The sequence below is a fragment of the Leopardus geoffroyi genome, chromosome D4 (genome assembly GCF_018350155.1).
Source record: "Leopardus geoffroyi isolate Oge1 chromosome D4, O.geoffroyi_Oge1_pat1.0, whole genome shotgun sequence".
In the NCBI taxonomy this organism is placed as follows: Eukaryota; Metazoa; Chordata; class Mammalia; order Carnivora; family Felidae; genus Leopardus; species Leopardus geoffroyi.
Window position 1 is genome coordinate 60,155,134 of NC_059342.1, and position 26,104 is coordinate 60,181,237.

General features: G+C 40.5%; 1 protein-coding gene across 5 annotated transcripts in view; it reads left to right on the plus strand.

Moving 5' to 3' along the window:
• Positions 1-26,104, plus strand: part of TDRD7 (tudor domain containing 7) — a 77,845-nt gene that overhangs the window by 43,563 nt on the left and 8,178 nt on the right. For 4 of the 5 annotated variants that reach the window (XM_045467339.1, XM_045467338.1, XM_045467343.1 and 1 more), the window contains 8 exons: positions 3,154-3,740; positions 7,216-7,402; positions 11,726-11,837; positions 13,500-13,702; positions 15,521-15,655; positions 17,419-17,505; positions 23,409-23,543; positions 24,056-24,166. In XM_045467339.1, coding sequence (XP_045323295.1) covers positions 3,154-3,740; positions 7,216-7,402; positions 11,726-11,837; positions 13,500-13,702; positions 15,521-15,655; positions 17,419-17,505; positions 23,409-23,543; positions 24,056-24,166 — 1,557 coding nt within the window. The remainder of the gene's footprint in view (positions 1-3,153; positions 3,741-7,215; positions 7,403-11,725; positions 11,838-13,499; positions 13,703-15,520; positions 15,656-17,418; positions 17,506-23,408; positions 23,544-24,055; positions 24,167-26,104) is intronic. The other variant, XM_045467341.1, reaches the window with a different exon arrangement.

Below are 26,104 nucleotides of genomic sequence, written 5' to 3' on the forward strand. Positions count from 1 at the left end.
AAGGTAGTAATTCCTGGTGAGAAGAACTCAGTGTGCTGGCCATGTTCAGAGATCATGTCTAGAGATTTGATAAAGGGCATTGTTAGGTAATTGGTCCTGATCACATCTAAAGCACAGGTGGGAATGGAAGCTTCGGGACTGGAAGTGGAGGAGGCTGTTTTGTTTTGTTTTGTTTTGTTTTGTTTAAGGTTTATTTATTTATTTTGAGAGACAGAGGGAGAGGGGCAGAAAGAGAGGGAGGGGGAGAGAGGGAGAGAGAGAGAGAGAGAGAGAGAGAGAGAATGAATCCCAAGCAGTCTCTGCACTGTCAGCATGGAGGCTGATTATGGATTCGAGCTCAGGAACCGTGAGATCATGACCTGAGTCAAAATCGGATGCTCAACCAACTGAGCCACCCTGACACCCCTAGGGGACTGTTGAACAAACATTGAAGTATCTCATATTCCAGTTCACTCACTGGAAAGAAAAGGGTCATAAAGCTGAAGAACCCTTCCTATCCTCTCTTGAGTTAGAAGAAGCCATGTGGACAGTTGGGGCATGGGGCTTGTGAGAGTTATTATAGATAAATAAGATATTCCACTGAAATTAGTTTCTACCATCCACCTTGGAGAAGGTATTGCAAAAAGTTGAAAAGAGGTCTGTAGGCAAAGAACAAAGATGGGCCCCGAAGCCTCAGCTGGCTGGCTTTCAATATGGAGGACTGTCATGTCTAAATCTAAGATTACATTAATTGGGATTCTATATGACAAGTGGAAAATTCACATAGAACTTTATTTTATATCTCCATTTGCTCCAAAAGTATGTTTCTCAAACCCTTCTCTGGATACTGTATTCTTGTATCTTATTAAGTGTCTTAAAACACGGTGAGGATTGCCATTTTAAGATTCCAGATTTACAAACATGAATCTCAGGGCACCTGGGTGGCTCAGTTGGTTGAGTGCTGACTTTAAATTTTTTTTTTTAACATTTATTTATCTTTGAGACAGAGAGAGACAGAGCATGAGCGGGGGAGGGTCAGAGAGAGAAGGAGACACAGAATCCGAAACAGACTCCAGGCTCTGAGTGGTCAGCACAGAGCCCGACGCGGGGCTCGAACTCACGGACCGTGAGATCATGACCTGAGCCGAAGTTGGACGCTTAACTGACCGAGCCACCCAGGCACCCCGTTGAGTGCTGACTTTAGCTCAGGTCATGATCTCACGGTTCATGGGTTCAAGCCCCACATTGGGCTCTGTGCTGACCACTCAGAGCCTGGAGCCTGCTTTGGATTCTGTGTCTCCTTCTCTCTCTGACCCTCCCCCGCTCATGCTGTTTCTCTCTGTCCCTCAAAAATAAACGTTACCAAAAAAATTTTTTAAATAAAAAAATTAAAAAAATAAAAACATGAATCTCAAGACCATTGAGAGCAAAATGAGAAATGGTCCAAATATTTATATCCCTAAGGCTTAAAATTAGGGACATAAATTGTACTGTCCTATAATGCACCAACCAGAGTGTCAAAAGGTGTCAGCAGCAGGAGTCCACCAATGATGATAGGGAATGCCAGCAGGTGCTAAATGCAGACTAAGTTGCCTCTGCTTTTATTGATGCTTGGGGTTTTGGGCATGGACTTTCCCCCCAGTCCTCAAAACTTCAACACACATTGGCAGAAGAATGTGAGGAGGAAAACCTAATGTTTTATACTTGTGTTAATATTCATCCTTCTCATGTATCACCTAGAATATATAGTCAAGACTAAAAGGTATCTATCTTAATATTCAATTGACTACACCTCCCGACTTTTTAATGCTCTTCTTGGGTAACAAGACAATACCTTCTTTGTGTGTACATATTTATGTTCTTCCTAAGCATTATGTAGAAAATGAGTTAGAGAGGTCAATGTTCTTTACTAACAAGCTACTCGGTGTACTTTAATATTCTATTCTTCTTGAGAGAGGGAGGACTTCTTATAAACTTGTATTATTACCTTAGTGGTCTGGAATGTTTTTCCAAGGACTCAAATTGCAGCTAAGGAATAACTGAATAGGATCTGACAAAATAGGAACATCTTAGAGGGCTGTCAATGCTAACTTCAGTCTAATCAAAGGTTGAGAAACCTTTTTTTATAAAGGGCGAGGTAGTAAATATTTTAGGTTTTGTGGGCCAACAGCTGTGTCATGGTTACCCATAGTCTGGCACAACCACTCAACTCTGCTACTGAACTGCAGAAGCAGGCCTCCACGATGCATAAGCAAATGGGCATGGCTGTGTTCCAATAAAACCTTATGTACACTGAATTTCATCTAATTTTCACATCACAAAATAATTCTTTTGATTTTTTTTCAACCATTTAAAAATACACAAATCATATTAGCTCATAGGCAAGGCAAAAACAGGTGGTAAGATCAGCTTGTACCCTGGTCCAGTAATAGAAAGGCTTACAACTTGGAAAAAGTGGCACCATGCATCAGTTTCTCTTCTCTTTCTTCTCTTATACAAAGAGATGCCATCGAGCCATAACTCTCAGAAATGTTACACAGATAAAATTAGAGATTGGATGATGTACAAATGCCAGGCATTTTTATCTCTTGTTCTTTGGAGGGGCAACTTTTAGCTAACTTTCTACTTTAGTGGTTGTAAAAACTGTACCTTGTCTCTGGAGAGTCTTTTTCTAAATAACGTAAAGCTAAGGGTTTTCTCAGGATACTACAAGAAGAAGAAAAAAGCTAGCTCTTTAGGTTTGTCTGAAGATGTCCTAACTTTCTTCCCAGTGGTTTATTCCTGACAGTTCTGATACCTTTTCACGGCTTCATCCCACCTTGTATTTAGTCAGTTTGTAAGCTGTTGCTTTGGATTTGACAGAACTAAATGAGATACCTGGCTTATGGGGCAGAAACTCTCATGATTTCATAGGGTTGTTGGAGGCCAGATGCCTCATAAGGGAAATTTGTGCTATTTTACTTCCCTGTTTATTTCTAAAGCGTGGCTCATGTTGTCATTTGTGGATGAAGGCAAGGGATTAAGTCTTAGTGGTTGAGAAGAGTAAAATGTACACTTTTGTTTCTCTCGATTGACTTGGAAACAGTGTCATTCTCATTTAAAATGCATTGATGTGTTTTCAGGTTGTTCACAGCCATTGAAATATCTGTCATTTGCTTTATTTAAAAATTTCAGGTGGAAAAACCTTGCAGTGGTGGTCAAGATTTACTTCTTTATCCAGCTAAGAGAAAGCAGCTTTTGAGAAGTGAACTGGATGGTGAAAAAGTGCCTCCATCCCCACTACCTGCTCCAAAGCAAATACCACCATTAAAAGGGTGTCCAGCAGTTATGCCAGGAGACTTTAAAGAGAAAGTTGCGGAGCTTCTGGCGAAATATTCAAGTGGTCTTTGGGCCAGCGCACTCCCCAAAGCATTTGAGGACATGTACAAAATGAAATTCCCTGAGGATGCCTTAAAAACTCTTGCCTCGCTTTCTGATGTATGCACCATAGACTACATTTCTGGAAATCCCCAGAAGGCCATTCTCTATGCTAAACTTCCATTGCCCACTGACAAAATCCCAAAGGATGCAGGGCAATCACATGGCGATTATGATATCAAGTCTATGGTCGAACAAGAATATTTGCAGATAGAAGAAAACATTGCCAAAAGTGCTGATACCTTTGTGGAGAATACAACAGTTCCTCCGTTAATCATTCCGACTGAGGCATCCCCATCTGTATTGGTGGTTGAACTGAGCAACACAAATGAAGTGGTTATCAGGCGAGTTTTATTTTCTAATTCTTTAGGATACTGCTGTACTGTTGTCACTTGGCTATTCTTCCCGTGGATGCTGGAAGTTGAGGAAGAATAGTATATTTTTAGTTCTGTAGAGTTATAATGAAGTATAACCGTAATTCTTGTTTTTACATCTTGTACATTTCTCTCAACTGCCAGAACTGTGTTTGTATCTTTTAGGAGATTAATTCTTATTTCTTCTACATTAATGGTTATATATGTACATTCGTCTCTCCCAGTAGACAGTGAGCATCTTGAAATCAAAGCACTTTAAAAAATTAATCTCTGCATATATTCTGAATATTTGGTAGATTTGTTAAATATGCAACTGTTCTCCTGAGAAAAGATAACAGTATTAAAATTGGAATGATAATATGGTCTGAATGCAAGAAGAATCTATGTCAAAAGCATAATGATAACTGTGTATATCAAAAGCAATGAATGTCTAATCCATAGAATAAGTAAGTCACCCACTAGGTAGGTAATACTATTTAATCTGGGACTGTGTAGCATTTTACAGAAGTCAAAATAGCCAAGCACTGCCTACCTAGTACGATACATAAGATTAGCCCTTGGAGCCAAAGGTACTCTCTGGTTACTTGGTCCTTTTGATATCATCGTTGCCTGGGCGGAAGAACCATTGCCAAAGTGGCTGATGATAGCTGGAATTACAAAAGATGGTTCAGCCCCAGGCACCTGACATGGACTTTTGGAGAAAATATAGAATACATAGAAGATATTAAAAGACTATAATTTGTGGTTTCTAACTTGGGATAAAGAATGCAACCAGTATAGCTGGATCTCTGGAGGCACCAGCCTAGAGTATGGCTGTGGACAGAAAAGGAAAAGGCTGAATCAGAGCAGTGTCCAGGCTTCTTCAACCAAAATGTTGAAATTTGGGCTGTTACTTCTCCAGAGAATCATAGGTAAAAGTCTGAGTGGATAATGAAGTGGAATCAAGTGTCTTGGTATGCTCAAACTAGATTGTACAGAACCCGTAGAGAGGTCTTATTCTGTACAGAGGTAGTAAATGAATAAAGCTTTTATTCTAAGATGCTGTATTGCCTAAAGATGTAAATGGATTGTTGAGGGTTGGGGATTCCACTGTGGTTCACTAATAAATTGAAGTAAAGGAAGGCTGTTGAGGAGCACGTTGCTAACTCCTACCGTTTAGAAGAAATCTAAGTCTGCCTCCCTGGCAGGATCCTTTGGTGTCTGTTACTATTAGCTGTCGGATCTGTTGTCAGAGACCAAGCACCCAGCACTGGGCTCGACATCGACAGATCATATGATTTCTGATGTTCTAGCCAAGGGTTGGCAGGAATCTGGATCAGGTCCGGGACTTCAGTAGAAGGGTTCTAATCTATGTCAGGATGATTAGGTCCAGGTCTTCAGATTGTTTAGATCCCCTTTTCCAATATAAATTTGAATCCTGGAGTTAGCATTCTACCTGTTCAGCACAGTTGCTGGCAGCCAGCAAGCATGATGGGTAATGTGTGCTGTTAGATCGACCCAAGGTCATTGGCATCCCCCACCCACCAACCCAGAGACTCAGTAGATTCCAACCAGGCTGAGCCCTATTCTATATTCATGTCTTCACCCAGGTAGACGGTAGGCTCTGGAAACTAGGCCTGTGACTCACGAAGGGTCTGAGGAGGGGTTGTGGCACAGACCTCATATCAAGTGTGGGAATCCCTTGTCTTCAGTGTCAAAAATTAACTTTGTGAAACTGTACTTACGGAATACCTGAATTAGCCTACATATCATTCTTTGCCCACTTGTTCAGGTAATTGGGAGACAGTGCAGGACTTCATTCTTCCCACTACCCACCATCACACCAATCATAATATCACCTCCACCCAAGCCAAGTAGCCATTCTTCTCTGCCAGTTGTCATTGAGAGCGGATTTCATGCTGCTTCTCTCCACCTTCCTCCTCCCTAGCGGGTGCCTGTGCTGAACACACAACCAAGTCACAGGCTGCTGCCCAGGCCTCCGGGCCGGTTAGGCTCCCAGGGCCGTGGCAGCACTAAAAGGAGGACCTGTGAGACTCCAGGTCTGGGAAATGGGCACTCGGCAGAGCTACAGACCTCCTGGGGGACGTCAGAGCTGAGAGGCAGCTGCACCCCAGGCAGCACCTTACCATTTGTAAAGCTCAGTAAACTTAACCAGCAGAGTGTGACAAAGCTTCTTCAGCTGTTTCTGGAGTAAATAAGATGCATGCAATATTTGGTTTTAAAATAGCCATTGCTCAAAAGAGGCATTCTTTTCATTTTGTGTAGGACCTTTTAAAGCTTTTTTAACTCTAGTAACAAATAGATTGAATAGGGTGTCTTCTGTCCTGCCGATAGTTACCAAGAATGCATGAAAACATTTTCAGAGGAGTAGTCTCTTAAAGCTGTATAGGAGCACTTGGGCCCTGGGTAAAAGCGGAACAGTGCAAAGGGCAATGTGCTTGTTGGCATACCCCCCATCTCCCTAGTCAGTGATTCTGGTGCCGTTACGGCATAGCTTCCAGCTAAAAAGGCTTCATCCTGTGGTTGAGACAGCTCCTGTTATAGGACCTGAACTTGATTTGCGGGGTTTCACATCCTAGAAAGAGGCCTTTGATGGAATTGTCCCTAAGTACTAAAAGGCAAGAACACAAGAGCCTATTTGTGGCACAAAGGGAAATAGTGTGTTTTAATAATCAACTGGGACGAGGTGACTGCAGTTTTAACAGCAGAAAATTGTAGAAGGAGATAGGCCATATCCTGAAAAAGCCTTCTCAGAAAGCATACAATTTAAGAGAGATTTAGCTAGAAGATATCATCTCTTTAAGGGTATCAGAGCTCAATGTTTTGTTGTAATCTGTTTAAACTTGTCCAGTAAGCTGGGGAGATGGGTTGTCACATGGTTGTGTTTAGTGCATTTAAGGCTTTGTTTTTCTCTCTTAAAATTTCGTTGGTTGTCAGGGCTTGAGTCTTGTTCAAACCCAGCCTTAAGGCAAAACCACCAACTGGATTCTCTTCTCAGTAATCCACAAAGATTTCCAGCAGCCTTAGTAAAAAAATCTTAAATAGACTCTTGCTAATCTGGCCTGCACTGGTGTCTCCATTTTCTACCATATTTTCCTCTCTTCCCTTCCCTTGAATCTTTTCTCAGCCTCACCCTCGCCGAAGTTTCCCTGACTGCTTACTGTTACATCCTCCAGCTGTCTGGATTGTTGTCAAGCATTTGATCTGGTGTGTTCGGCCCTGGTGTTGTTTTACATGAGCCCCATAATATTATACTTTCCTTTATCAAGACAGAAATGTTTGCTAAATATGTGTTCTCCTACCCATTGACATAATCCATGTCTGAGACTGGAAAGATGGCAGTAGAAAAGAAATGAGAGTGTCATTAGTGAATTCCTAGTGAATTCCTGTCATTTTCCTCCTTCTGAGTTGCTTCATTTGTGGTCTCTTCCTTTAACTAATTCAGGTATGTGGGCAAAGACTATTCTGCTGCTCAGGAATTAATGGAAGATGAGATGAAGGAGTATTACAGTAAGAACCCCAAGATCACACCAGTCCAGACTGTGCATGTTGGGCAGTTACTGGCTGTAAATGCTGAGGAGGATGCTTGGTTACGGGCACAGATCATCTCGATGGATGAAAACAAAATAAAGGCAAGCACTGTTTACTTTGTCATAGCATTATGAAGAGGCACACATTATTTTTCAAACGTAGGTGTTGCTTCTAATATTGTGTCCTTCCTAACTCCATTTAGTTTTTTCCAGAAGTTGACAAGATAATATCTGTAAAAGATTATCCCTATCAGCTTTTAAGTCCATGGTAGTCATATGATCTCAGAGTTTGAGTTTAAAAAAAAAGAAAAAAAAAAGTCTTCTCCATGGCAGTATTCATAACCCATGATATAATCAGGAAAGGGTCTTTATTTCCATTCTCAGGAGAGACATAATAATTACCGATCAAAGCTCTGTGGGATTCCTATCAAGATCAGCACTTTGGAGTAAGGGAAGCAATACAGACCAGAGGATGTGACATCCCCCCTCTCCCCTCTTATGCAGCCAGCCGAGGACCCCAAACAGGACTCAGGTTGTGCCCCGAGAGCTGTCTGAGTGTTGTACTCTCCGTCCTCTTGGAGAAGTCAGAGGACTCTTTGGCCTGTCTCTTGCGTCAGCAGGCTCCAAGGCTTCCAGACTTGGCCGTGTTCTTGGCTGTCAACCTCTGCCCCATGGCCTCTTCTTTCCTTCAGTGCAGAGATGGAGAATGAGAACTCTCTTACTCTCAAGGCACGGTTTTGTCTGGGTTTTGCAAGCAGGGAAATATACTTCTATTTCTGCAGCCTCTGTTCCATAATTTGAAACCTATTTAATTATGGTGTTGTCAGTCCCTGGCAAATAACCTTTGTGTGTCACTGAGTGCAGATACTGCTCACTGAACCTGGGCTTAGGTCCATCAGATACTCTGCCCTGAAACCCCTGGCCCCAAGCACAGGGTCAGGAGGGTCAGAAAGGGTACTTGCTGTTTCTTACCCAGATGGTTCAATACAAGAGGCCCTGGCCCTCTATGGAAGCAAGCTCACCCTAACCACCGAGCCACCCTTAGCCACTCACAGAGAAATTTAGGAAATTCTTTAACTAAATCTACAAAGATACAGTTTTTAAGCAATTTGGCCTGACTATAAAAATCTGAAAATTGAAACGGTTTGGCAGTTTCTTAGAAAGTTATTACACTTACCATCTGACCCCTAAGTCTTTACACAAGAGAAGTGAAAATATAGGTCCACCAAAAGGCTTGGACACAAGTTTGGAGCAGCTTTATTATTACTAGTCCCAAATGGGAAACAACCCAAATGCTTACCAATAGGTGAATGTAAAAGCAAATTGTAGTATATTCATAGAATGGAATACTAGTCAACAACAAAAAAAGGCATGAACTACGGAAAACAGTCACATGGTTAAAACTCATGAACTGTAAGTGAGAGCAGTCAGATACAAAAGAGCTATCCTGTCTGATTCCAGATAAGTGATGGCTAAGAACAGCTAAAAATTCATCTATAGTGATAGAAATCAGATCAATGGTTGCCTGTGACAGGAGGTGGAAGGGGCTTAATTGGAAGGGGGTAAGGGGGAATTTTTGAAGTGGTGGATGTGGTCTGTATCTTCATTATCGTGGTCATTGTATGGATATATACATTTATCACAGCTCCTCAAACTGTATACTTTAAATGGGCATTTTTCATTCGATGTAAATTATATGTGGATAAAGTTTGGGGGAAAAAAAATCTGGAACACGTTAAGGACCAAGCAGAGAACTGGGCCAGTGGGAAGCACAGTGCGATTAGCGGCTTGGGCCTTAGTCCTGCCTCTGCCTGGGAATAGTCATGTGCCCCTGGTCAAGTCCCTCCATCCCCTTATCTGTATCTCAGATGCCCTTCCCTGCATGAAAACACTCTGATCTTGTGACGCTGTCTTCAACTGGAACCTCCTCTGGGAAAGAAAACCTTTCACACAATCTTAAGATTGGCTAAAGAAGAAGTAAAAACCAAAAGGGCAGTGTCATGAAAGCCAGAAGAAGAAAGTATCCCATCGGGGAGAGATCACCAGCTGTGGCATCGGATTGCTAAGAGCCGTGGCTGGTATTGGGGGTGAAGGGGGCATCTCAGTATGTTATACGGTCTCATAAGCTCTTAGACTGCAGTCCATGGAACAATTCTGTTCTGAGCTTGTTCCCCTCAACCCCCTGAAGCAGACAGACATGTAGTTCTCCTTTTCTCTGGAGAAACCCCCGCTACTTAGCAAGTCTGTTTCTCTTGAGCTGTGCTGTGCCTGGCAACGAATACAATTCCCTCCTTGCTTTCCACTTGTCAATCTTTGGTGAGTGTGGGAAACAGGAGTATGAAGTCATGCCCTGAAGTGGGTGCTGGATTGGGCCCAACCCAGACTGGCATCCCAAGGATGTCTGATTATCACTCAGGTGGTGCGGTGAGGTCTACGGCCACTTGATGGTGCCAGAGAACCAGGAACTGACTGGGGCTCCGCTCCAGGCCTGGGCTGCTTGTGCTGATCCCAAGGCATTAGGGAGAGAAACTCCACTCAGCAGCGCAGGGCAGAGTACGGTGTGAGTCAAACTCGCAACCCATGAGCAAGTGTTTTGTACACCGCAGCTGCCATACAAATGCACAGTGTTTGATTCAGAAAGAAAGAAAGGAAAGAGAACAAGCTCCAAACGTTACGGAAATCCTTTGAAGATTTTGGAGCAGTTATTCTTTAGTCTTTTGATGCTAGGAATACAGACTGAATTTCCCTGGAATGATGATTATGTCCTACTGATATTATGTCCTATTGGTAGACCGTGTTCTCTGCATTCTAGGTCTGGGAAGAGCAGAGTCCAAGTTGTAGGTAGTGATAGCTATTAAAGGAAACAAGTGTTGCCTGACTCCTGAGGCTTATGGGAAAGAAGAACAGGTGCTGCTTTGGGACTGGAGTAAAGGGCCCGGACGCCTAAATGGCTGCGCCACAGATCTCGGCCTACGGGAGCGCTGAATCAAGATAGGGACTCTGGGAGATGATTATCTCCATCATGACATACAGGCCCCACAGACCCACTTATCAGGTGGTCTGGAAGGGTATTTGCAGTCTCTGCATCTCTTCTTTTTTTCATTTGATTCCCTACTGGGGGAGAATTTCTGTTTTGTCTGTTTAGTACCAGAATCTAGGTACTAAGAAGCTGGCCTTTGGGCTTAATTTTTCTACAGAAAGTGAAAGCACCTGGCTCTCTGCTACATGGTATTTCTTAGTGGTGCCTTCTCTCTGGTTTTTGTTTTGTTTGAATAGCTGTCATCTGTTTTAATTAGAGAAGCATACTAGGTTTTTAATGCTTTCCCTCAGATTATTAGTTATCGTTCTATAGTTATCATTCTAAACCACAGCTCATTATCTCTAGTTTTATTTTATGGTTTTAAATTTTTAAAATGCTTTTATTTTTGAGAGAGAGAGGGAGGGAAAGAGCACTCACATGAGTTGGGAAGGGGCAGATAAAGAGGGAGACACAGAATCCGAAGCAGGCTCTAGGCTCCAAGCTGTCAGCACAGAGCCTGACATGGGGCTCGAACCCACAAACGCTGAGATCATGACCTGAGGTCAGACACTTAACTGACTGAGCCACCCAGGCACTCCTAGATTTTATTTTTCTAAAAAAAAAAAATAATAAGAAGAAGCTTTTTTTAATACATTTCTTTCCAATAGAAGATGTTATTAATATTCCAGAGATAACATCCAAGCTCTCAGTGATCTGTGCTAATGGTGAGGAAGAGTTGTGCAGGTTTCTGCAAACACAGAGCTCTGTCCAGCAGATTTGGGGCCTTTTGTTGAGCTGGCCGAAGGCCTAACCCAGCTTTGCTCCACTGAGAAGTACCTATTTTTACAGTGTAGAATTCCCTGTTATCTAGCCATAACGCCATTGTTGTCATCGACAGAAAGCATCTGGATCTCTCAAAGCACATAGCTGGGAGTAAGTAGTCACAAGTGCTATTTTGGGGATTTCAAATCTGATAAATACTCCTCTGTAGGTGACACCCTCTCTAGAAACCAATCCTGCTCCCTAAGGATGCGCATCATTAGTGGAAGTACGGAAATCAAGACAGGAAGGGGCAGGGGCTGTCAGGGCTGTGGATCTGGACAGTTGTGCTGCTGAGAAGCTGGCAGCTACAAGGCATCTGACTGAGTTCAGTCTTACCTCGTTCTTCCTGTTGGCGAAGAGGAGTGAGGCCTGGAGTCTGGGGCCCTGGCTTCCCTGGTCCCAGCCCTAGCCTTTCCTTTCGGGACTAAGTCAGGGGCACCACCCCTGCCATTTTCCAGGAAGTCTAGAGCCACTGAACATGTTTTTAGGGAATAAATGGAACCAATCAAATGTGTCGGATGTTTTTTAAGAAGTGAGGATGAAGAATTTTATTTGAGCCTAAATGATGTTTTTCTTATCATTAGGTATGCTATGTTGACTATGGTTTTAGTGAAAATATTGAAAAGAGCAAAGCATACAAATTGAACCCAAAGTTCTGTTCACTCTCATTCCAAGCTACAAAGTGTAAGCTAGCAGGTAAGAGGAACTTTTTTTAAAGCGCTCTCCATTTTGATACATTATTACCATTGTACCTTTGGGCGGTTAAATCCCAAAATGACCTAAGTATCTCAAGGTCTTATAATAAGTTATTTCTTGAAAGGTATAAATAAATTCATGTTTAATGTCTTTACAAGATGTGACCATTATCAATATGTTATAATGTTTTTATTATACTTTATTATGCGAATGTCTATTGGCCATCTTAAAGGTTTTGTTGTTGTTGTTCAAACTGCCCTAGCAATGCCAGCCAGAGGCCCTGTATCATGGGATTTGATCAGTTTGAATCCTGTTATTTGACCTGTTGGGAAGTGACTCTCCGCTTCTTCCCCACTGAGGTGGCCTCTGGCTACTGCTTGTTATCACCTAATGCACCTTCATGCACCCAAGCCCAAGTTCATCCTTCTCTGGCACAGTCCACATACCATTGTTCTTTTCTTTCCTCCTCTTGTGTGTGAGAGGGATGCTGTAGGAGTAACCTACAAGCATGGAGGATATAGTGGCCGTGTTAATATGAGGAAAGACACGGGAGTGTGTAAGCATCATGCCAGGAAAGCCTGAGCTAAATTCAGAAAGTGATCACAATTCTTCAATGAAAATTAGCCCTGTGAGAAATACCTCCTTCTCAGCCAGAAAGGGTTTTTATGCCAGTGGGGCTGGGTATGGCTCTGTCTGTGAGGTAGATCCCAAGTAGTTTTAGAAGCCTCTTACAAGCCTGTGGGAGTTAGTTTTGAAAAGAACATATCAGGAGCGCAGGACAAGATTCAGGATGCTGAGATGAGAGATTTGGTGAAAGCTGTGATGTTATGTGTCCGGAAGAGAGAACAAGAAGAGAGAGGTAGCTCACAGGGACTCTGAACTCGTGCTTATGGATTTCAAGGGAAAAATACAGAAATGGACCTCATGACACCATTGGGGAAATGATGAGCTAGTTTTAATTAGTTTAAAAGAATAACTTAGAGTTGTCATGTATAGGTTACATAGAATTACAATTTTCAAAGAATTTAAAGAGTTAAGTAGACCACAGTGAAATTCACCTAATACCTATATTATGTTAAGTACAATTTAATCTTTCTTTGATAAATCACAACGTTCTTTGGTATACTCAGAACCATCATGGTGTACTTAAGAAGAAATAAAGAAAGAAAATAAGTGTATAAATTTCCAATAAATGCATGTTCATTTTATATGAAACAATTGCATATTTAATTAGAAAGTTTTAAAATTCAAGGGTAAATTTTTAGGAAAAACATTACAAATACATAACTGGCAGATATGACTGACTGATAGCTTCTTGTGTGTATTAGTCTTTTTGTTTTAAATATGTGTTGGTATATAAAGTGAAGTCCATTTCTGCTAAGGTAGAAATTCTGATAGACCATCAACTTTTCTTTTTGTTGTAAGATTGCCTGCCTTTGTGTAATCATTCAAAAAGGTATTCTCACTACAATATATATATTTTAAAACCTAAGAATGGGTAATGTGAACAAGAGTGTAAAACAAAGATTCCCTAGAAAATTTATAAGGATTTGGTAGTAGATTCACTGTTACAGTAAGCGGCCCAAACAGTCCCATGCAGTCTATTTATCTTAAAATGATTCTGCTAATTAAGTAGAAATTAAAATAGTCAATATTTTTCAGGGTTGGAGGTTTTAAGTGATGATCCTGATTTAGTGAAGGTGGTTGAATCTTTAACTTGTGGAAAGATCTTTGCTGTGGAAATACTTGACAAAGCAGATATTCCGCTTGTTGTTCTGTACGACACCTCAGGAGAAGATGACGTCAATATTAATGCCACCTGCTTAAAGGCCATCTGCGACAAGTCTCTAGAGGTTCACCTTCAGGTAGCACTGTGACCACTCTAGTTGTCTGTCACACACACTGTAGGGAAGAAAGGTAGCGGAAAAGAATGGTATAAATTTTAGGCTAACAATTGATAGGGACAGGTTGCCTGTGTGTCAAGGGAGAAAAGGAGGGTGGGGGGGTTCACTGGAAGAGGGGAAAAGAAGGCCAAAACATAAATAGGAATTATTAGGAATTGGGTTTTTGTTTTATTTCCCAGTTTCTAGAGTAAAATTGTATTTTATAAGAAATTATTTTGCAAAGATAATAGGAGCGGGTAGTACAAAAGAACAGAAAGTTAGATAAGTGAAGATGTTTATTAAATTGCTAGCTTTTGCAGTTTTAAAAGGTAAAAAACATAAATTTTCCACAAAGAGGGAAATCTTTATTTTTTTTTTATTTTTTATTTTTTTGAAAGAAGTTATTTTTTTTAATTTTTTTTTCAACGTTTATTTATTTTTGGGACAGAGAGAGACAGAGCATGAATGGGGGAGGGGCAGAGAGAGAGGGAGACACAGAATCGGAAACAGGCTCCAGGCTCTGAGCCATCAGCCCAGAGCCCGACGCGGGGCTCGAACTCACGGACCGCGAGATCGTGACCTGGCTGAAGTCGGACGCTTAACCGACTGCGCCACCCAGGCGCCTCTGAGAGGGAAATCTTTAAATAAATTATAGAACAGCTACTCTAAAGAATAAGATGAGATGTTAAAAATGGTCATTTTATTTTTTTATTATATATTTATTTTTAAAAGTATATTTTTTATATTTATTTTTATTTTATTTACTTTTATTTATTATTAAATATATATATTTGTAAATATATATTATATATATAATATATATTATATATTATGTATATATAATTTATTGTCACGTTAGCTAACATACAGTGTATATATACAGTGTGCTCTTGGTTTTGGGAGTAGATTTCTGTGATTCATCGCTTACATACAACACCCAGTGCTCATCCCAACAAGTGCCCCCTCAATGCCCATCACCCATTTTATTTTATTTATTTATTTATTTAACTTTATCCATTTTCGAGAGACAGAGCATGAGTCGGGGAGGGGCAGAGAGAGAGGGAGACACAGAATCCAAAGCAGGCTCCAGGCTCTGAACTGTCAGCACAGAGCCCCATGAGGGCTTTGAACCCATGAACTGTGAGATCATGACCTGAGCCAAAGTCGAACGCTTAACTGACTGAGCCACCCAGGCACCCCTGCCCATCACCCATTTTAAATGGTTTCCCATGGCAACATTGGGAAAACATTTGTTTAATAAGTAGAACAACAGTGAATTCTCTTTATATTATGATTTGACTAAAAGTTGGCCAAAATTAAGCCTTTGCTATGATTATAATTTTTAAAAATTACTAACACTCATGCAGCCGATAAACACAGGTAGGAAAGTAGGCTGATGATGGGACTGATTTTGTGAGAGTTTTTTATTTTCATTTATGTTAATGTTGCAAAAAGTATTTTTATGTAATAATTATTTTTCTAAATTAATAGGTAGAAAATAAACCAAAATGAAAGACACTTAGTCTTTCAGGCAATGAAATGTGGTAATTAATGTTTGCAAAATGTGTACTTTGTCCTGGAAACAATGATATCAGATATTCCTTTTGGAAAGAGAGGTCTCCAAATGAGGTTTTCACATTTAAGTTTCAAATTTTATTCTATCATCCTATCTATTCTCCTGCTTGCTTAAAAGATGTTAAAATGCAAAGACTTTCAATGCAATTATTTAGGTAGATACCCCTAAAGTAGGTAAGAGCTGTGCTCTAGTCTCAAGCTTCCTTGGTGTGTCCTTTGTTCCAGATTGATGCTATGTACACAAATGTCAGAGTGACTAATATTTGCTCTGATGGCACACTCTACTGCCAGGTGCCTTGTAAAGGTCTGAACAAGCTCAACGACCTTCTGCATAAGATAGAGGACTACTTCCATTGTAAGGTACGGCAGAGCGACATCCACCTCGAAAATTCTCAGTTCCAAACAAGAATGGTCACCAAATGGTGTAAGTGTAGTTTTTGAACAATTTGAGGTAGAAGCTGTAGAATGGTAGGTAAGAGTCCTGGACTGCAGAACTTAAAAAACAAAAAACTACTGGTTTCTGCATTACAAAATGAGGATAATAACAGTGTATATATCCATAGGATTGTTGTGAGGAGTAGCAGCCAAACTGCTTAGCACAGCGCCTGGCACAGAGTAAGGGCCCAGCGACTGGCAGGTTTGTTATTTACAAGGCACAGTTGATGATGCTACGGTGCGGCCGCTGTGACTTTGTGTGCTAGAGCCAGCTGACCTCCCCTGCCTCGGGCAAAGACAAAACCATGGAATCTAGGAGGAGAAGAAAACTTCTAAAGCATCACTCCCCAAGCTCTTTATGGTCCATGAGAACCTACTGCCTTGGTAAATGTGGTTCTGTGTTTAAATTTATTAATAAGCTCCTTACCCTTTGATTCTAGTATTATTTTCTAAACCAGGATCTGAGGAGGTTTTGTTTTAAAGTTCTAAGGTGATGTTCTTACCTCTCTTAGGGCATTACAATTGTAATCCAGAATATACTTGGTTTTGAGTGATTAAATCCTAATGCCATGTGGGTCCTGACCCTCTTGCCCTTAGAAGTGAACCCTTCCCTCCAACCTCCCAAGCACACCAAAGTGCCTCGTGGCTTCATTTGCAACATTGTAGTTTTGCTGTTTGGGTATTCGTTTGCCTTGCACAGCGTAGGCTTCTTGAGGGCAGAGACAGAGCCTTGGCAGGTACTGGTAAGGACCTAATTCATTTAGGTACTACAGTATCTAATCAAGTATCCTACATAGAATAGGTGTTCTAAAATATTTGTGCTGAATTGGGTTAGACTTGTATTCAGACTACAGCCTAGAACTGAGGCATCAGATCTGTAGCTTTGTCTCTTTCTGTATTACAGATGTCTTAGCTGTATCTCAGGGTCATTGCTTAAGTTTGGTTTGCTAATCTATCTTGGAGAAATCTAAGACATCTAGAGAAGCTGACTCCAGTGACTCATTTGCATGCATGTGCTTATTATTCATGGTGGTGAAAAGTCCTCTCGATAGTCCCCAGTGCGCTGGTAACCCAAATGGAGACACTGCCTTTGGGGAGAGTACAAACGTTCACCCTGAATGGAGGAGACCGTGACAGGTCCTCAGCTTTAAGCTACAGCAAAGGGGAGGATGAAGAGGCCTATGGTCGTGATTTGTTGCCATTTCACTGGCACTGACACCCATATTTGTGTTGATAACATTTGTTTTGGAAGTAAAAATCTCGTCTTTGAATCTAAATGTTAAAAGTTGGCAGGAAGAGGCCTTCTGGACAGCTAGCCCAACCTCACTTTCATCCAGGCTCTTCTCCTCCTTTTTGGCAGATTCATCCTCCCTCTTCATGTTTAACTGATGGCACTCGTGCCTGGATGCATCATACTGACCTGCACACTTATGTTTGTAGACATTTTAACAGGTCTGATTTATGGGCCATGTGTGAGGAGGGAGAGTAGAAGATGCCATCAGTAATGTCTGAGAAATAAGGTAGAAATACCATCACCCTCATACACGCACCACAGCAGACTCCTCATGGGAAGCCTGGCGAAGTACGGGTGCCCCAGTGAGCCCGAGCCACAGTGATGTTTTTCTGGTGGTGTAGCAATACGGTCCTTGCTAAGAGTAATAAAAGTGTCACGCATTTCTGTTTTATAGCACATGACCTCCGAGTACTTCGTTTCATTACCCTTCTGTGGGAAAGTCTGCCTCTTCCACTGCAAAGGAAAATGGTTACGAGTAGAGGTAAAAATCAGTCACTTCTTTTTTAAAGCTTATTGTGAAATATTTCAGATATACAAACAAGTTTTTTAAAAAATGGAGGAAGTACCCACATATTCATCACCACGGGAGAAATAAAACATGACCAACATGGTTGAGGCTCTATGCCTGCCTCCATTTCACTCTGGAGGAGGGGAACTGCCCACTGAGTGTACTGTTTCTAATTCCTATGCTTTTTTATACTTTCACTGTATTTGTATTTATACGTACGAGCTTTTGCTATCTCTATATTTTAATATAGAGGTAGTGGGAATACAGAAATGAAAATGTATATAGAATATTTATAGTAAAACTTAATAAAATCTAACACACAAATGCTTAAAAAATATATGTAAATGGTAAAATGTATTGATGCTTCTGAAATATGTTTTTTTATTCATTATGCGGGAGATTCATCCATGTTGATGTATGCAGCTCTCGTTCATTTGTTTTCACTGCTGTTTGATTTAACGGTGTACGAATGTGCCAACATTATCACTCCAGCACCCTGATCGTTGGTATTTAGATTTTTTCTAATTTTTTGTTATAAATGGAACCTCCTTTTATGAACCTTCCTGTGCACATCTCCCAGGGTACGTAGAAAGGAATGGAGTTTCTGGGTAGAGAGAATGCCTGTCTTCAGTTTCACTAGATATTGCTTCATTGTTCTCTAGAGTCACCATTCTGCTGAGGGTGTAGCCCTTTGAGAGTTCTGACTTCTTGGCAGGGGTTTGGGGGGATGTCTCAGATCTTCCTTCCTGCCGAGGACGGCTTTGGCTTCAGTGTTTACATGCTCCTCTATTTCCAGTCTCTAATAATTATCTTATTTTCTTGCAAGCACAGTTACAAATTTGAAAAGGGCTTTGTTATATTTTATCATATATTTTCATATGTTTTTCAAAGGTGGGTTTTGGATTTTCGTTGTTGCTGTTTCTTTCCTTTTTTCTTTCTTTCTTCTATTTTTGATATCTAGTTTTCCCAATTGCTAAAGTGTCAAACTTGGGTTTGATTTTTTTTTCCTTTTTTGTCTTTGTTTCAGAGGTTCTTAATCTAGATGCAAGAACCTCTACTTTAAGCAGTGGGGCAGGGGTTATGTGACTAAGAGTTGTATGTTTAGTTATAAACTTCAAAAACATAACTCATTCAAAAGAACATGGCATTTGAATTTTAAAGTTCTGTGCTGTTTATTGGGCACCTGAGTGGCTCAGTTGGTTAAGCTTCAGACTTCAGCTTAGGTCATGATCTCACGGTTTGTGGGTTCAAGCCCTGCGTTGGGCTCTGTGCTGACAGCTCAGAGCCTGGGGCCTGCCTCAGATTCTGTGTCTCCCTCTCTGTCTGTCCCTCCCCCACTCACTTTTTGTCTATCTTTCTCTCAAAAATAATATAAATAAACATTTAAAAAAATTTTAGGGGCACCTGGGTGGCTCAGTCGGTTGAGTGTCCGACTTCAGCTCAGGTCATGATCTCACAGTTTGTGGGCTCGAGCCCCACGTCGGGCTCTGTGCTGACAGCTCAGAGCCTGGCGCCTGCTTCGGATTCTGTGTCTCCCTCTCTCTCTGCTCCTCCCCTGCTCACATGCTGTCTCTCTCTCAAAAATAAATAAAGATTTTTAAAAATTAAAAATTTTAAAGTTCTGTGCTGTTTAGTGTATTACATATAAATGCACACATATTTGAAATAATTTCAGACTTTTAGAAAGTTGTAAAAATAGTCCCAAGAGTTCCCATATGCCTTTTACCCACTGTCTCCAGTTGTTAACGTCTTGGCATAGCCATTATCAGAACCAGCAAATCAACACTCATACGATTTTTTTTTAAATTTTTTTCTTTAACGTTTATTTATTTTTGACACAGAGAGAGACAGAGCATGAACGGGGGAGGGTCAGAGAGAGGGAGACACAGAATCTGAAACAGGCTCCAGGCTCTGAGCTGTCAGCACAGAGCCCGACATGGGGCTCGAACTCACAGACCGCGAGATCATGACCTGAGCCGAAGTCGGCCACTTAACCGACTGAGCCACCAGGGGCCCCCACTCATACAATATTATTAACTAATCTGCAGACTCTGTTGACACCCAGATTGTCCTGCAAATTATCTTCTTTCTGTTCCAGGATCCCAAGTTGTAGTTAATTGTCATGCCTTCTTAGTTTCCTCCAATCTGGCAATTGCTCTGGCTTTCTTTGTTATTCACCTTTTGAATAGTAGCAGCATTTTGCAGACTATGTCACTGCTTGAGTTTCTTCATGTGTAGAATCAGGTTATGCGTTTTTGGCAAAATACCTTTTCATCATATGCTCAAATACTTGAGATAAATGTCTAGTATTATTTTTGTTCTACTATCAAACTGTGAGTTGTCTGCCTTGGAGGTAGCAAAAGTATTCCTTCTCTTAGTGATACATAGAAAGTTAAGGAAGAAAGAATGATTAATGAGAAGCAGATCCTGTGTTTAAATGATGTGTTTGTTCCTGACATTGTAACTCATCTAAGCTTAATTTAGTGCCTATACCTTCTGAACTTACTCCATACATCCAGCCAACTCTACTCAGTGGTCATCACTCTTCCTGCTTCCTTCAAACACATCCCAAGTGGTCTGCCTTCACTTTCTATGGCACCTTCCAGCCAGTTCTCAGCCACGGCTGTTTGCTGCCTGTACTCCAACAGAGCACCAGGACCTCAGCTGCACAATCCAACTAGAGTCTTCCAGGTCTTATATTACCAGGCCTCTTGGCTGCATCTAACAGTGTCGAAACCTGAAATACCCCTCTCACTGTAGAGAGGCTACCATGGTATCAAATCCTCCTAATTTTCCTCATGATGTTCTAATGATTGCTTCTCCTGTTTTTTACCCCAACCTCCCCCCACCCACCACACTCCACAGTGTCACTGTCAGTGCCCCCCAAGTCCTGTCCCAGCTCACTGTTCTTCTAGGCCTCTGCATCCTTCTAGGCAATGCCGTCTCATCGATTCAGTTACCATCTCTGTCCTCATGACTCCCCAGTTTGTTTTCCAGCCCTCAATGAGCTTCAGATTTATGCAAAAGCCAGCCTAATTGTCCATCTCGCATAGTCCTCAAGCTTTGCACGTCTGAAACCAAAATTATCTTTTCCCATCCTTATCTTCCTCCTATATCTGTATTTTGGTGGTATCTCTCTTCATGCAGCCACTGAGGCTGCTTCTTAAGAGTTATCTTGGATTCCCGAATCTTCCTCAGCCCCGGTGACATTTTGCATCTTTGTCATTTCTTGCCTAGATCACTGCAATACTATGGTTCCTCTGTCTTTGCTCTGGTCTTCCTCCAGTCAAGCTCCATGCCACTAGAGTGAGTGACCCAAAACGTAAATAATAGCAAGCAATAATACTTCCAATGTTTAATGAGGCTTACTATTTCCCAGACATGAAATGGTTTTTTTTTAATTTTTTAAAGTTTATTTATTTTGAGAGAGAGAGAGAGAGAGAGAGGGAGAGAGAGGGAAAGCACACGCATGAGCATGGGGAGGGGCAGAGAAAGAGAAGAGAGAGAGAGTTCTAGGCAGGCTTTGTGTGCTGTCAGCACAGACCCCAATGTGACGTGGGGCTTGATCCCTTGAATGGTGAGAACATGACCCGAGCCAAAATCAAGAGTCAGACGTTTAACCAACTGAGCCACCCAGGCGTCCTAAAATGTTGTTGTTGTTTTTTTTTTTATAAACATGACTGATCTGACTTAATCTTCACAAAACCCTATGATCCCATTCTTACTGATGAGGAAAGTCATTCAGCTAGAAAGTGAGAGGTGAGATTAAAACCAAATCTGTCTGATTTCAAAGCCCTCACCCAGTCTTACCACCAAAAATACATGGCCTCTTACAAAGCCAACCATCTCATTCTTCTCCTCAAGACTTGGCATTGGCTTCTTCTCATCTGCCGGGTAAATCCGGTTCTTTAAGACATAATGTCTGGCTCTCCAAGACCTTACCTTGCCTTTACCTTTCTCTCAGCATCATCTCCTGCCTTGCCCTGCCTCTCTCTTTACATCCCAGCATAACCAAAATGCTTGTAGCTTCCACACATAAGAAATATAAATGTCTTGCCCATCCTTTTCCCCCTCTGTTTGAAATGTTTGGATTAGCCCCTAACTAGACTCCCACCAACCTGGTTTATTCCCATTCATCATTTAAGGCCCAGCTGAAATTGTGACATTTGTGAAATTTTAATTTATGAAAAAGGAAATACAAATGCCCAGTAAGTATGATTATTTCTTAAAAGAGCAAAAATTTGTACAATTTAAACTGTAAAGCCAAAGGGGTTATTAGATAAGTCATAACGTATCCGCATGATACAATTATGTAATATTAAAATGTTATAGAAGACTAATGACATGAAATATTTTTGAGGCACTTAGTGAAAAGTAGCCAATTAGGAAATAGTATATACGAATAATGTTCTAGTTTTTGTAAATCTAATTCTTTATAAATGTATGGATTAAAGACTACAAGGATAATTACAATCGATTATAGATTATAAGTGATTTTTTATATCATTCTTTGAAGTATCTAAATTTTCTATGATAAAGGCATTTTACTAGCATAAGAAGAAAAAAGTACATTTTAAAGGAAAGTATCAATTTTAGGTATTCCCTCCTCCTGAAAGCTTGCCCTAACATCTGCTTCCTGGCTGGGTCAGGTACCCATTCTCTGTGTTCTCATAGTACCTCATGCATAACTCTCTTATTGCCCTACTACCTTATATCCTAATTATTTATTTGTGTCATCATCTCTTGTGAGACTAGGAGCTCTTTGAGATGGGGGAGTATATGTCTGTACCCAGTTATGCCTGGCCATAATAAGCATTCAGTATATACCAATCATGCCAACATATTTTGAATAAAATACATTTTAGGATATTGTTGTAATACTGTTTGTGTCTATCATAATCTTCAGAGATTAAAGAATTATGCTGTTATATTAATAAAGCATTTACTGGGGCCACAGAAAAAGGCTTTACTTTTGGTATATCTGACTTCCATGCCAAGAGAAGTCCACTTCTTAACAGTCACCATACTGAAAGCACCGCCCTTCACGAAGTGGCAGTGAGAGCAGTTGTAGGCACAAAGTCCCTGCCCAGATAACCATCGTGACGGGGCTATCTTTGGCTAAGGTTAACTATATTCAGTGACGGCAGATATCACAATGGCTTATTAAGGGAACTTACGGCATTTAAAGGTGCACCCAGAATCTTAATATCGTGATGTTGCCATTTGATCACAGGTAATTATTACTTTGACCCTGTATGTAATTTTCCCATTTTTGAATTATTAATTTGGCTTATTTTACCTTTCTGACTTTTTGAGTTTCAATGTTTTAGTTAGGACAAATGATAAAAATTATCATTGGGCTTTCTGACAAAGCTATAAAATGCCACAATAGGCTATGATTCAAAAAGACATAGTATTTACCTACTACAAGAAATTTTCTGTGTCTGAATTCTTTGTATTCTTTGTTTCTTCATTGCTGAGACACAATGGGTTTTTTCCCTCACATTTTAATATTTTGGAGAACAGACGGCATCTTTAATCAACAGTATATAATGATGTTTCAAATTGTTTTATAAATCAGTAGTGTCCTAGAGTTGAAAGCATAGTAAACATTACCTATTTGATTTTATTGATTATTATTAGTTTGGTGATTACTATTGATTAAATGATTTAACAACTAGATGTTGACATCAGTTCTACTCTAAAAGAATACCTATTGTAAATAGGTACATTTTTAAAATAAGAAAACTTCATTAACACTGATAGTCTTTGTTGATTTTCATATGCATTTTAGAGTTATACAAAATATAATCGCACAGAAGTGTTTTGGCCTTTTGAATGTGCTAATAAATTAGCCAACACTTGTCTCATTGCAGATCACAAACGTTCACAGCAGTCGAGCTCTTGATGTTCAATTCCTGGATTCTGGTACTGTGACATCCGTAAAAGTGTCCGAACTCAGGGAAATTCCCCCTCGGTTTCTACAAGAAATAATTGTGATACCACCTCAGGTACTATATGTTACAAGCCTGAGAGATTTTCTGGAAGATATTTGGATGTATTTGTAATCATGTTGTGAGATGCCCTCTCAGTTTTGATCTTGATAATGAGCAAAAGAAGTCCAAGTTTGTAACAAAATTGGAAATGGTCCAAATGTAGTTGTTCACTGTTTGTCACAACTTTGTGACTTGATGCACATAAGTCTCTCTGATTCCATTTCACTGTCTGTACAATGAGGTCACAACACTGGCCCATCTTGCAGAGGTATCGTAGGATAAGTATGTGAACTGCCTGGTATAAGCCCTGCTCAAATAGGAGTCAAGACAATAGAAGCGATATAAATGGAGCCAGCAACATAGTGCACGCTCCAGCTCCAGAGCTCCGATTGTCATTGTTAGCTATTGCTGTTGCTTGCTTTCTATCTTGGCAACGTGTCCGACTTACAGGAAAATAACATTGACATTACTTATAAGTACCTATTTTAAGATGGTGTGTTTGCTTTTCCATCATGTTTTCTTTCCAGGCTATAAAGTGCTGCTTAGCAGATCTTCCACAGTCTATTGGCATGTGGACACCAGATGCTGTGCTTTGGTTAAGAGATTCTGTTTTGAATTGCTCGGACTGTAGCATTAAGGTTAGTTATCCTGATACATTCGGAAAGGGAGCTGTCAGCCAGAAGGGCTCATTTGTTTTTTTGTGAAAGAATTTTGTCTTACCATAAATTGATGCTTTCATATGTGACACATTTTGGTAGTTAAGAGGTTGGTTACATGTATGATAAGATATTTCACGGTTTGATTTTTGTTTAAGAATTTATCCTGTATCTCCAGTATTATTTTTAAGCCCTTTATATAATTTTTCCAGTATTAATAAGGTAGCAGAGATAGTTCTCTGCTCCTATTTTGCTCCATGATAAGGAATTAAATTCCCAACAGAGGGATCATATATCTCTTGATAAATGTTTGTAAAGGTCATTCAAATAAGGTCATTCTTTTTTTTCCAAAAGTATAATAGATTACAAGCAAATAACTTGATCATAATCTTGTTTTCTGCCTGTTAAAAGTTTAAACTGTTTTATTTCACTAGCTCCTATTTTTTTGTACTTTTGCATCTTTGTATCAAAAACATTATTTTTATTTCCAAGTATAAAAACATAAGATATTTTTGTTTTAACTAACGAACAATGCTATTTTCTATAAGCATTAAACAGTGAAATGTCCTTGAGAAATATCTGCATGAAAATCTCCAAATTATTCTGGTTCACAGGGATTTTCCTATGTTTATACAATTACACACTTAATTACCATTTTATATTCTTCAATTGCCATATGATAAATGAATATTGTTTTATCAACTATGTTTTAAGCTCTTAAAGCCAGAGTATTGGGTACTCAATAAAAATATTTTTTAATGGTTGATCTTTGAAATGGTACTTCTGTATCATAAATAGCAAAATAAATTAGCAGTCATTCATTCGTTAGCACTTTGAAATGTTAATTAATTTAAATAGATCCATCTTGTTAGGAAAAATATTTTTTTTTTTTAATTTTTTTTTTTCAACGTTTATTTATTTTTGGGACAGAGAGAGACAGAGCATGAACGGGGGAGGGGCAGAGAGAGAGGGAGACACAGAATCGGAAACAGGCTCCAGGCTCTGAGCCATCAGCCCAGAGCCTGACGCGGGGCTCGAACTCACGGGCCGCGAGATCGTGACCTGGCTGAAGTCGGACGCTTAACCGACTGCGCCACCCAGGCGCCCCAGGAAAAATATTTTTAAGCAAATTACTGTAGATGGATTGCCTTGTCTCCCTGTCTGAGACCTCTGTTCCTGCCTTTCTTTTGCGGCCCTTTTTGATAAGACATCAGTGTGGCTGGAAGTGTCTCATTTTTGTCCTTCCCAGGGTAAACCAGAGGAGCTGGTAAGAATTACCAGGCAGCCAGCCCTTTGGGACACACAGCTGTCCAGTCCCAGGTGTCAGTGTGTGGCATTCCCATATAACACTCATCCCTCTGGCAGAAAGAGGTAGAAAGGTAGCCAAAGGTCTCCTGGACAGAAGGGGCAAAGCTGCAGTTTTGACCTGTTCAGTGGAGCTTTTTTCCTTTTTCTCCCCTGGTTCCGCCCACGTAACTGGGGAAGGGATAAAGGGTGATGGTAGATACTATGACCAAACAAGGCATTTAGGCCAAGGTCCCCAAGGGTATGGTGAATGTCAAAGCTTTCTCCTTCACTTCCCAGTGTGGGTGCACCAGCATAGGTAGAATGCATATGGAACACTTTTGCCATTTTTGTGATTATTTTTTATTGTTGAAGCTGGGAGATGAGCCCTTGAGGGTGCATCATACTGTTCCTTTTACTTTGAGTGTTCTTAAATGTCATCAATAAAAAGAGTTTTTACCAATGGTATGCGGACTCCATCTCAGTGATAATGACCTCTAGTGAGTTTTAAGGTATCCTCGGTTTTTAGAGGTTAATAAAGTTTTTGTTTCCATAAGCCAGCTGCTGGCGTCTTGGACTTAAGAGCCTATTCACTGCTGTGGCTGTGATAGATCATGTATCTTACCTTAAATAAAA